At 33.7% G+C, this 12,427-nt stretch overlaps 1 protein-coding gene across 1 annotated transcript in view; it reads right to left on the reverse strand.

Annotated features, from left to right (window-relative positions):
• The window catches only part of LOC142075028 (nuclear factor 1 B-type-like), a 349,790-nt gene extending 337,991 nt beyond the window's left edge, over positions 1-11,799 (reverse strand). The window contains exons 1-2 of the mRNA XM_075136017.1: positions 11,770-11,799; positions 5,187-5,718 (exon numbers count right to left, since the gene is read on the reverse strand). Of these exons, the coding sequence (XP_074992118.1) occupies positions 5,187-5,718; positions 11,770-11,799 (562 nt within the window). The remainder of the gene's footprint in view (positions 1-5,186; positions 5,719-11,769) is intronic.
• Positions 11,800-12,427: the final 628 nt, after the last annotated feature.

Consider the following 12,427-nt stretch of genomic DNA (forward strand, 5'->3'; position numbering starts at 1 on the left):
TATGCTTCTATATTGGTTCTTTGATTCAAAACTGAGATTTGTTTTAACACAGGGGATCAGCAAGTCTTTTCAGTATATGTGACAAGCTTCTAAAGCATCTATAGGTACAGAAAGTAATGAGCACAACTTCCAGTCAATGTCAGATCATCTACCTATTAGTTGTGTGAACTCTGACAAATCACATTGTGCCTTGATATACCCTTCTGTGAAATAGGTAAAATTTTCAACTAAAGGTTCCCATATGAAGTGTTTAGGAGCCAAATTACTGAAGTTATTGGAAGTAGAGACAATTAGCAACTTAATGGACTGTTTAAACCTTCCGGACCTAATATTTTCAGTAATTAAACATGAAAACATCAAAGTTCAAGAGGAATAGAAACCTTTGTCCTAAATCCATGAGAATATTGTGGAATGTTGAACATATGAGTCATATGAACTACACAGAAAAACTATTCTGGAACATTATTTTGCATGCTATTTTTAAACACATTTGCTTATATTCATAGTGAACTAGCCATCCAAAGAAATCGCATATATGCCTTTAAAATATAAAAAGTACTATTTCAATATTCTTAATAACATCAGTTTTCTAGAGGCCTATTTACTAAATGTAAACTACAGTATAATTTAAAAATGCCTACCCAAACCTGTTGAAGCTCCTTAAGATAATAAATCCATAAAACTCTTAAGAACAGCTCAATAAAGATTGAACCAATAAGCCACTAAGATTTCACTAGCTCCTTTTTATATCACATTTTAAAAAAGAATTCTAATGTCTTTTAAAATTAAGTTACATTTTTCACAGCAAGACTATGCTTAAAATCAATACAGATGAGGTAAAAAAATTTCTGAGCTTCAGTTGAGATTATCTGAAAATGTGCTTAACAGTTAAAAGTACATTACAAAAATCAGTAAGCCTGAGTTAGTTTAAAGTTCAAACTGTTGAAATCATGTGATTTTTACACAGTGCACACAGCAGTCACTATTTCTTGGGATCTGTAAACTTCTTAGTGGTACGGCAGATGAATCTTTGGACTCAAAGTTTTCCCCTACCTACTCTACAGAAAAAAACAGCTTTCTCTCTCTCTCTCTGCACCCCTGCTTTTCCCAAACACACAAGACAACCCTGACAATTCAGGTACTCACATAGGCCAGACTTCCTTCTGTGCAGCCCTTTGGATAGAACCGTTAATCCTTCTTCTTAATTAATGAGGTAATGGTGGTTAACCATAAAGCAATATTAATACTAACTCTCTAGGAAACTTCAACAGAAGTGATTTAGCATTTTTGTTGATTTCCTGGTAACAAAAATCATGGAGCTGGAACTGTTACAGCATCTTGATTTTTAAGAACTTACAAATTCAGGACTGTCTGAACAATATCAGACTAAGCAGATCTGTATCTATTTTCTGCTTTCTTTCTTGGATAGTTTAAAAGATTCTCCCCTCAACTTCAGATTTTATTAATAGCAGGGGATGCAGGTTCCCCTCCCAATTATATCAGCCTTACACAAGGACAAAGGAGAGTGTAAACAGTGGATAAACATGAGTGATCAGAGAAATTTACTGAGAGGAGCACAGAGAAATTTACTGAGAGGAGCACACATTAAAAACAATTGCAAATGTTTAGTGCATTTCTCAAGGTCCACTATGCTTCATTCAGTATGTGATTAAATAGCTAACATCAGGTTTGCATTTTATTTATGTTGGAAAAGAAAAAAGCAGCAGAAACAACACAGGGATTAATAATTCTGCAAATGAAAAACATTGCAGCAGATGATGTTTTTTTTTTACACAAACAGCAATGCAATTTTTTTTAGTCAGTTATAAGACTAAGTAAAACATCTATAAGGATAATGAATTTATATTATCTGGGATTCTATTGCAGCAAACAACTACTGCAGCTTCCATTCAGTGATTGTCAAAAACTTTCTAATATGCCACTGCAATGCAGATGCCAACTAGCAAATCAAAGGCATTCAGCAACTAGACAAAGAGGGTCTGATGCCAACCTCAGTGCTACTGGCAACCATTATTGGCATCAAACACATTATCTGCCTTTATTTTCCTCCTCTCCTGGCACTTGACAAACAAAATGGAGGTTTTTGTAACAACGGAACACAGCATAAATGCTGCACTTATTGACTCAAATACCATGAAATGATTTTATGAACTGAGATGCATTTCATATCAAATGATAGAGGCTGCCTGATGCCTGACCAAAAAAAAAAGTTTTGTCAACAGAAGCAATGATCATGACATTTTCAAGGTTTGAAGGTTTTTTAAAACTCAGGAAAAAAAAACAAACATAGAATGAACAGAACCCCATAGAAATATACCATTAAGAATTATTGTGATGCTAAATATTTTAATGGACGAAGTACTGATCACAATGTAAACTTCACTGTTTCTTCCTCCAAACCAATCAAAGCAGCAGCATTGCAACCTATGTCAAGCCGCTTCTATTTAAGATCCTGAAACACAAGAAGATAGTAAGAGAAAGGGAGAAACAAGCTACATTCTGAGAGGAGCAAGCAGAAAGAAATTAAGTTGGTCAATGACAAAACTTGATAGGCTGGTCCTTATCCCCCCCCATAGAAACAAGGAAGTAGAATCTCTTTTTATAAATAACCAAAAGGATTATTGACATTTCTAAATTTAAAAATTGTCAATATATTGTAATGTTACTCTGCACTGCAATGCAGATGCCAACCAACAAATCACAGGCATCCTAAGCTAAACAAAGAAAGATTGATGCCAATCCTGGTGCAACTGGCAACTATCCTTGGCACTCAAACTATTCTTTCTTCCCCCCCGCCCTATCAGTTTTAAAGCAACAACAACAAGGAAAAAAAAACCCACTACTTTGCCCTTTTTTATTCATTTTATGTGCTAATTCCTTCATATTTCATTTGCAAATTATTTTTATTTCTCTGCTTAGCTTTTATGATAACCCACATCATATCAAATGGTTTCATATTCTAAAAGAAAAATAAAAAGCAAAACATGTGTAAGATGCAGCGGTTTGATTGAATTTTGCAAAGCCTGGTGTTCTTAAGCGCACTACAAAGTGACATAACCTGTTTTCAATTAGATTAATTAAAAAAAAAAAGAAAAAAATACTAGGATAACTTAATATGACTTTTTCAAGAGAACCACCAGATGTGAACAGATTTACCATGAAGCAGCAAGAGAGATACAAAGTACATTGTTTACAATATAAAATGGTCTACCAAGTGTGATTTAATACAAAGAAATTAACCAACATTATCTTTCAGTATATTATCTCAGTAGCTCCTTGTAACTTTGGAAATAATAATGAAGTCATAACATTAGAGTATGCTTATCTTACTCATTTCTATTTAGAACAACTTGGACAATTTAGACAACTCTTGAATAAACTCATATTGTCAATTCATTTAAACTAATAAAATCAGGAATGTCCTGCAACCCCTACTCCCCATTTCAAGTTACAGGCTTCCACCAACAGAAAAAATTGGCAATGTTTAAAAGTACACTGACCCTGGTTTCTTTGGCTTAAAAGCTACTTAATTAATCAATAAGCTATGTCTTGAAATATGTGTATTCAAATATCATTTTAACTTTCCTGCATAAAAGAAGTTTAAAGGGACAAATCATATATAATTAAGATATTTTGTTCGACACTATCACAGCACACTTACTTTCTGTGTTATCCAGGATCAGTTTTAACAATTAAGCAGCTGCTTAAAGTCATTGCACAACAACTGTTGTATACTTTGTCTACTGCTGTGGAAAAAAGTGTTAAATACAAGCAGGAAAAAAACACCAACAACAATGAATTATATTCTTTCATCATGAAAAGTTCAGAAAGACTAACTATATTTATATGTTTCTGTAATCATAATGCATCACTTGGGTAATTAAACGTGGATTCTAAAAGAGAGGTTCATTAAAATTAAAAAGTTTGTGCTGTGTATGTGTTCTCTTAAAGAATGAATATTCATAGATAATAAGAAAAAAATCCATCAATGGTCAAATAAAGACGTACCATTTTACTTTTTTGTTACTAATAAAAACCATTCAGTCAAATCCCTCTAGTTATATACTAAACATCAGATAACAGCCTGCCACCTGCTCTCCTGTAGGCCCTTTCTGCCTACTACCAGGTCCATCATCTGTGGCAGTTCAAACTTTCCCTAGTTTGGATTTGCAGCTAAGAAATAAATGCTTTATTAGTGTGGACCAGTCAGTAATGCAAAGACTTCCAGGGGATGATACAATCACCAGAGAGGACCCAAAAGACCTTTCAGGAAGAAAATGTTTTTCCATTATCCTCAGTATCTGAGAAAAACTTTATCTACTTACATCCATTTATGATTTAGAGGAACTGCAAATTAATATTGTAATATGTAACAGTTTTTCCCCCCCAATAAAGAATTATCATCAGCTGATTTTCTTTTAATTCTATAACACTAAACTTATGTAGCTTTTCCATAGCGTACCTGGGATTTTCCATATTAAAATATCTTTCAAACAAAACTGAGCATACCAGTGTGACTATGAAAATATAACTTTTATGGAATATTTTGTGAAAATATTACAATGTGGTTTGTTGTTTTAAAGTTCAGACAAGTAATATGAGATGGTATTGTCAAATATGAATAAAATGTAAATATTGTATGCAGTAAATCTGAGTATATAGTTATGGTAGTTACTAAGCAGTATTTCTTTGCTAAAGTTTTTTCATGTTTAATAATGATGAGAAAGTTTACAACTGTTCTTCAAAGCAACTGTAGATTCATCAGTGTAAGGAAAAATATTGAATATTAGTAGTAAAAAAAGGTAAAAATAAATATTTATATTACCTACGTGTCTGTGCAATTGCACATACTTGCATCTGTTATTAACATTACTGGAGAAAAAGACCTATAATAATAATGCTTTCTGAAGCACTAACTGGAAAATACTACCACTGACATAAATAGCAACTGCAAAGGAACTTAAGTACTTCCTTAGTGTGTCCTAGTCTCTCTTGAAAGAGAACGTGACACTTGTGTCAAATGTATATATCATACGTATACATACCCACATTGTGTAGATAGACCACAGAAGAGCATTTCATTACAAGTCATCGCTTAGGAGAAAAAGGGCTACTTAGAATCAGTTTGACATACTAACACAAAAATGCAACAACCTGCTTCCTACCTTTCTCCTGCACGTAGTATGCCAAAAAAAAATCAAGCTCCTTGACCGATACTGTTATATGATGTGGTTGGACGCAAAGTGCTGGATTTGTACAATGTGGGGATTTCATGAGTCTTTCTCCATCTGTACTTTCCAAGGGAATGCCTTTGAACAGGATCACCATGACTAGATCCAGACGCCAGACTTTGTCAGCCTGTCGCAGACAGTCAATTCTCCTAATCTTACCCTTTTGGTCAGGATTGGACAATACACAGCATGGATGCTTCTTCCCAGTAACTGTGAGCACAAAGTCCTCCCGGTACTCTTGGCGAATATCCTTGCGAAGCTTGGCAAGGAGCCTGGATGCCCACTTCTGTTTAATTTCAGGCTTCTCACTAAGTAACTCATCCTTGACTGCTCTTTCCTCATCCTTTGACATTCGCTTCTCATGTTTTTTAAAATACTTGCGTTTTCGAGCCTGAAGGTTGAACCAAGTATAGGCAATTGCACGGACATGTGGAAGAAGTGCCTCAATGAATGGGTGAAATTCATCCTGTGGAAAAAAAGTGAGGGGAGGGGAGGAAGGAAGAGAAGAAGAAAACTCAAAGTCACTTTGTTCTTATAAGCAAGGCAATATCAAGATAGGTTTCTGAAAATATCAAAGTGAAAACCAAAATGAAAAGAATAATTAAAATTTAGACAAACTTCTGCATAATCTCTCTTATGTATCACTATCAGACAATGGACAAAATTACTCAGAGCATCACATTTTCTCCACATTTCACCCTTTGAAAGATCCATGTAAATATTTTATTTGATATGCCTCCTCTCACTTCATCCCACAATGCTGTACAGACTACATCATTTAAAAGAGATGCTATCAAGATGTTTTGTTTCTAATATGTAAATAGCAAGTGAACAGCTAACACCAAGCAAAGTACCATTATACAAAGAGGACACTATACGATTTAAAAAAAAAATCTGAGCAGAAACATTTGGAATGATGAAGCAAATACCACAATTTAATTTCTGTGTGGTACAGAAACACAAAGCATATACATGCTCAGTGTAATACCACACAGTTCCCACTTTTGGAGCATGCTCTCAGCAAGAAACTGCTGGTGGCACAAAGAGCATGTGCCATTAAACTTGATCCATTTTCTTATCAAATGTTCAACATTCCAACACTGAAACAGCACCATTCCAGTGGTGGTAACTAGAGAAATCAGTATACAGTAAGTGAAAGTAGATAAAAGACACAATACGTCATATAAAATTCCTGAACAAAAGCTTCTGTACTTTCAACTCTGCATGGTTCCCTCCCACCACTCAAACTCTGTAAAATACAAGTTTATGAAGTTGAGAACAAGAATTACATTAATGCTTTTCCAGCAGCTCCACTATAGCATTTGAAGCACCACCAAGTCAGTTTTTTAACTGATCACTTGAGTACGGCAATAATTGTAAACCCCTTAAAAATCAATCTGAGGTATACAATGAAAAAAAGGCAACTTGGTACAAACATTGCATTCTTTGTGTTTCTGCGTGCTGTGGCAGGGTGATATTAAAAGTGTACCATTGGTCAAACACTGCTTTTGTGACATCCATGCAATTTAATTACAGTTCTAAAATATCCCTTCCTGTCATATGGCTTCACCTGCAAGTTTATATCATCTTCTGCCTAGTTGCAATATTTATTGCATTAAAGAGGTAATGCTTAATTGTTGTCTACAAGTACATTCTACAGCAACTAAATTATTTCATTTTATCTGCTTTAAGCATCTTCTTATGCATCCATGTTAATATCTAAATAGGCCTTTTCCAAAAAGTATTGTCTTTTTCTGTGAACAAATATGAATATAATTAATTTGCTGTTTAGAACAGAGAAATCTGCTTATCAATCATTACTATATTTTGGTTTGGAAGTCAGACCTTAGGGAGAAGTATCTTTTTCTGTGTGTAGGCATATTTGGTTTTAAATACTGTGCAGAGACTGTTCATCATATGGAATGACACAGTGCAATCAAACTAAAACTGAAACTTTTTAATGTGAATATATTCCAAAACACAATTAAACTAATATTTTTATTACTCTGATAGACAGGGAATGAATTATATTTAATCAGCAGGCTGATTAGGTAAAAAATGCTGAAAGCATAACCAATTGTCTCATAATTATAAAGAGTTCAGACTACCACTGTGAAAACATACTGACCTTTGGGATGAGAATTTAGTATTAAAAAGTTCACATTTCAAAAGATTTAAAAAATTTCCTGAATATTAAAAACCTACAATGTCTAGTCATTTCTCTTCCCTAATCACCCTCAAATCAAAGACAAAGCAAAAGAAAAATTGCAAACAGTTTACATATAGCCATCACTACCTTTATAGAGAAGAAAGAGAGTCAATATCAAAAGACCATTCAGGACATAAATGATTACATTCCAGTATGATGCTTAACAAAGAACCACAAAGACAATAATTAAACTGATTAGGAGTTTCCAGCAGAGATTTTTAACAACTCTGATACTATACTTGCACGTTAAAGCCATGGAAATAGTTAAACCACAGTTAGTTAAACCACAATAGTTAAACCAGTTCTTTGTGTGGAAAAGCAATAGTGCTGTGATTAACCACAGCCCACGATAAGATTCCCCTGTCTTCATACACTTTCTGATGCCATGCTTTTTCCTCCTTCAATTATAACTAATACAGAAAGTAGTAGTTCTCCAGAAGTCATCTTAATAAAAGCATTTTAATAAAATGTTAATAAATTTTGAATTTAACAGAAACAGCAAGACTGTGTCGGTAAATCATTCCAGTTCATTTTATACTGAATAAAACAGATTTACTACAGGTTTTGAAAACTCTTAACAGCTGGAGGCTAAAGCAGGGGAGCTGAAGGGCTTGGGGAGAAAAGATTATTTTGTCCCAGGTACAATAATTTCCCTTATGTCTAAAACAGATTGCAGCATTTCTAGTTTTAAAAATGGTGATAAAATTGCTGCAGAAATATTCTACAATATTAGAATACCAGAGAACTAGTTTTTCTTTCTAGTAAGAACATCATGAACATTGGATTGGCTTCATCTGTAGATACTGCATATAGTATTAACAATAATAACTGATAGTATTGTAAATCCATAAATAATTTTATATAGTCAAATTTCAAATTTTAAATTCCAGTCTATAATGACTGAATAATTTTGTTTTAAAAAGTGAAAACATTTTATTTTTTTAACTATGGTCATGCTTTTGCTTCATAATATCATAAAGTCCTAAAACTATAAGATGTATGTTAAAATGTGACAAAAGAAACACAGCAAATAATGTCCTCTTCTAAAGCAATATTATTAAATAACTTTGAGATTCATTGTGCATCTGGATTCCTTTCAAATGAAGCATTATTTGACAAGAAGTGCCCCATAAAAATGATCCTAAATGGAGATTTGCTATTAATCATACATATTCTCCAGTAAATCTCCTATCTACTAAATTTCATTTTTCCCTGTACTATTTCTAGAGTTAATGTTGAAACAATGTTTTTTATGTGGCACTTACCCATGTGCCATAACTGCTCTTTCAACGAAGTGATTTATGCAGGTAAAATTTTCAAATGTCTTAAGAAATTATGCTGGTGAATCAACATGCACTGACAATTTAGATTAAAATGGAAGTTATTTTGAAATATTTTCATAGTTTGCAAATAACTGAAAATTATCTATACTCTAATTGTGGTATAATAACGATAGGTCAGGTTTTCTTTTTCTAATAGCTAAAAGGGAAACAGAAATACTTTCCTCTTCCTTCTACCTTTCCAAACTTTGTATCAATTAATCCAAGCTTGAATAAAGGACCATACAATAAATAAGGTAGATATCTAGCAATTATACATAGGAAACCTTGCGTTCTCAATTTCACTGCATGGATTTTCTCTGCCAATAAACAAACAACATATTCTAGGGAGGGAAGAAAATTAAAACATATTTTAAGATTCCTGGACAACTGCAAAATAAAAATGAACTATGGCAAAAATATGACAAGAGACTGACCGCTTAAAGGCATGCAGTAACTGCATCCTATCATGCTTCAGCAAAAGAAGTAAATGAAGTTTATATTCATTCCAAAATAAGGGTAAGGGGGTACATGGGGGATGAGAAAAGAAAAAGAAAAAAAAAAAAAAAAAAACACAAAAAAAAACATTAAGTTGTATTTGGTAAGTCTTCATTCTTCCTTGCAGTTTTCTCATATTCATATTACTGTAATGATAATGGGTAATACTGCGAAGGACTGACTTAAAACCACACTTTTAGATTTCAGATCTGGTTTTAAAAGGTGCTACAATGCTGTCTCCATGCAAACTGAACTACTGCTTCTGCAAGAACCTTTGTCCAATCAAGTATTCTATTTTCATCTGTGTTAAGAATTTATAGCAAACATTTTTGAGCACATATTATTACAGTCGAATTGTATCTGAGGCATCTTACAGACAATACAACAGATACAACTCTGATAGTTTTAACTCAACTACAACTGAAGAGTAATCAATCTTTTACTTTAAACAAACAAATAAATTCTCATTTACCCTGTAAACTTAATCTTTAAAATTAGGCAAAGAAAAGATGACTACAGAGACCTTTTAATCATTCCAAGCAGAAAAAAAAAAAGTTAACAAATTAAAGGAAATCAAAATTGCTGCAATTGTATTCCATATATTCATTACTAAATACAAGCCGCTTCCACATGGCAAATGATACAGCATGATTGGAAAACAATATATAGAAGTTTTTAAACACATGAAGACAAACAGTGCTTCATTTATGCGTGCAAAAATCCAATGAGTTATATTTTTAATATAAACTTAAGTAGTGGCATTTTAATATAGATTTGGTAGAAACAACGGACTTTATTACATCTTTGACAGAAAAAGTCCAAAAAGCAAATATATGGGGGGAAAAAAGTAATTAAAGCAGAAAATAACAAAAGTCCTATGTGCTTTATTACAGGTAGAAGTTAAAGTTTGCTATTTTCAATGTAAAAAAAAAAAAAAAAAAAAACCACCACCGCTTTGTTTCCTTTGTATTACTCATATATATATATTCATGTGTAGAGGTCTCAGTAGCTGTCAATAATTTCATAGAAAGGACAGCATTTGGAGATTTTTTTTTTAACTAATCGTGGACTCCACCAGAAGTAATTCTTAAGTGTGTAACTGTAAACATGTGTATATCTGTTACACAAAGTGCAATCTATACATAGTATATTATTTTTCTTTTATAGTACTATTTCAATTTCCAGTTTTGCTCCACTCAAGTTCACATTTACTTGCTGAAAATACCCGTATTTAAGTCAATCACACTTAGATACCAAACAAAATATAAACAATAAAAAAATGCATCAGCCAAAAAGCTACAGGACTCTAACCAATCACTAAATAAGCCTTATCATTGTTTTCATCTTCATGCATATTTTACGAATGCTTTAGTCCTTTTAAATCACAATGCTTTTTAATCATCAAATAACTGAAAACACAATTATCTGTTCACTATGCAAATAAGTGCATTATTAGATGTTTAATACTAATGTAACAATAAGACTTAGTTTCACGCATTTTCTTTTTCTTAAGCTATTTGCTGCACCAATGTGGAAGCAAGCAGTTATCGCTTAATCAGTTTGCATCACATCCTCCTAAGACTGACTAGCACAAAAACTTCTGAGAACTAGCCCATAGCTTTACAGATATAATTTACTATTCTGAATATGCTCCAGTATCAAGATGCTTATTTCTTATTAAAGCGATAACGACAAACATGCTCTGCGGACACTTATGCTTAATTTCTGAAGGATTACTTCCTATACCACTAATGTCTCAAAATGATAGTTTTAAAAGAACAATATCCCCACTCGACCCCCCTCACAGAAGAAGGTTCTGAAGAACTTCAGAAACCCATACACGTTACTAAACTACTCTCCACATTCAAAGCAGTATTCCTCGGTTTGTTCAAACATTCCCCATTGTTTTAATAAACAATTTTAATAAATAGCCATGTACATGCTCATTTATAAACACCAAAATTAGACAAGAAAAATACCATATCCCTACATAACCAAGTAAGAAAATATCCTATAGCTTGGTCATCCTCACTCAAACCCTCTTCATGCTGTTGGCAGACTATATTTTATTAATTAAACAAAGTATTATGTTGCACCAGACAATGTTGGGTAATTTTTGTTTTGATTTTTTCCAAAAATAACACTTTCCTTTAACACCCTTTTATTGGGGTGAATAAACCGACAGGATGAAAAGACAGCAGATCGGTGTTTTCCAATCAAATCAAACCTGCTTTTTATCGTAATTTTCTCATTTCCATGTTGTTAACCTTTGACTTTTTATGCACTAACAATAAACAGTATTTGTCTACGTGTGACACTTTGAATGAGTCTCCCCAAAACAAAGGTCTGGTACAGCGCATTCTCTTGTGCGACAGGAGTTTGGACCTGACAAGCAGTTAGAAGTGTGCTTTAACCCATTACAACTACTAGCAATAACTCATTAACAACTCATATAAAAAAATAAATAAATAAGAACAAAACGCATCTATACCTGAGTGAGACAGATTGGAGAATACATCATGACTTCGCTTTGATAACACTGCCCGGAGACCCTAAGAAAAGACTCAAAAAGTAATAATTTCATCTATTAATTTTACAGTCATCTCGATGAAGATTAAATCAATCAAGACGAGGCTCTGCCCTGAATCACCGCAACTTCACAACAAACTCCAGTCCTCCTTAAATAGCCAAAAATTCAAGTTCACTCCGTGTACTAGTTTTCCCGGGGTGAAATCCAATATACACTTTTAACCTTCTTGTAGTCGGCGGCGCAGGAGTCTTGCTTTTGCTGCTGCTGGCGGTTGTTCTGCAGATGAGGAGGGGGGAGGCTCGGCAGAGGGCGGGAGATTTTTTTGTTTGGCTGCTTTTTAAAAAAAAAAAAGTTAGTAGTGGGTTATTATAGTACTGTCACCACACTCTAAAAACAGTTCAAGGTTACAGCACGGAGCAGAGCAGGAAAATCCCGGAGCGGGGATCCCCTCCTCCTGCAACCACATTCCTTTTCCACAAGATCTACCTCCTCTGCCCTCCCTCTTTTTATTGGTCATCACTAATACGGTAGAAGGCACTAGCACATTTTACAAACAAGCTTCACTTTCCCCTCTCCTGGAGGTAGAAAGCTAGGGGTGGGGGAAGAGGTGGTCCTGCAG

The sequence above is a fragment of the Calonectris borealis genome, chromosome W (assembly GCF_964195595.1).
Source record: "Calonectris borealis chromosome W, bCalBor7.hap1.2, whole genome shotgun sequence".
In the NCBI taxonomy this organism is placed as follows: Eukaryota; Metazoa; Chordata; class Aves; order Procellariiformes; family Procellariidae; genus Calonectris; species Calonectris borealis.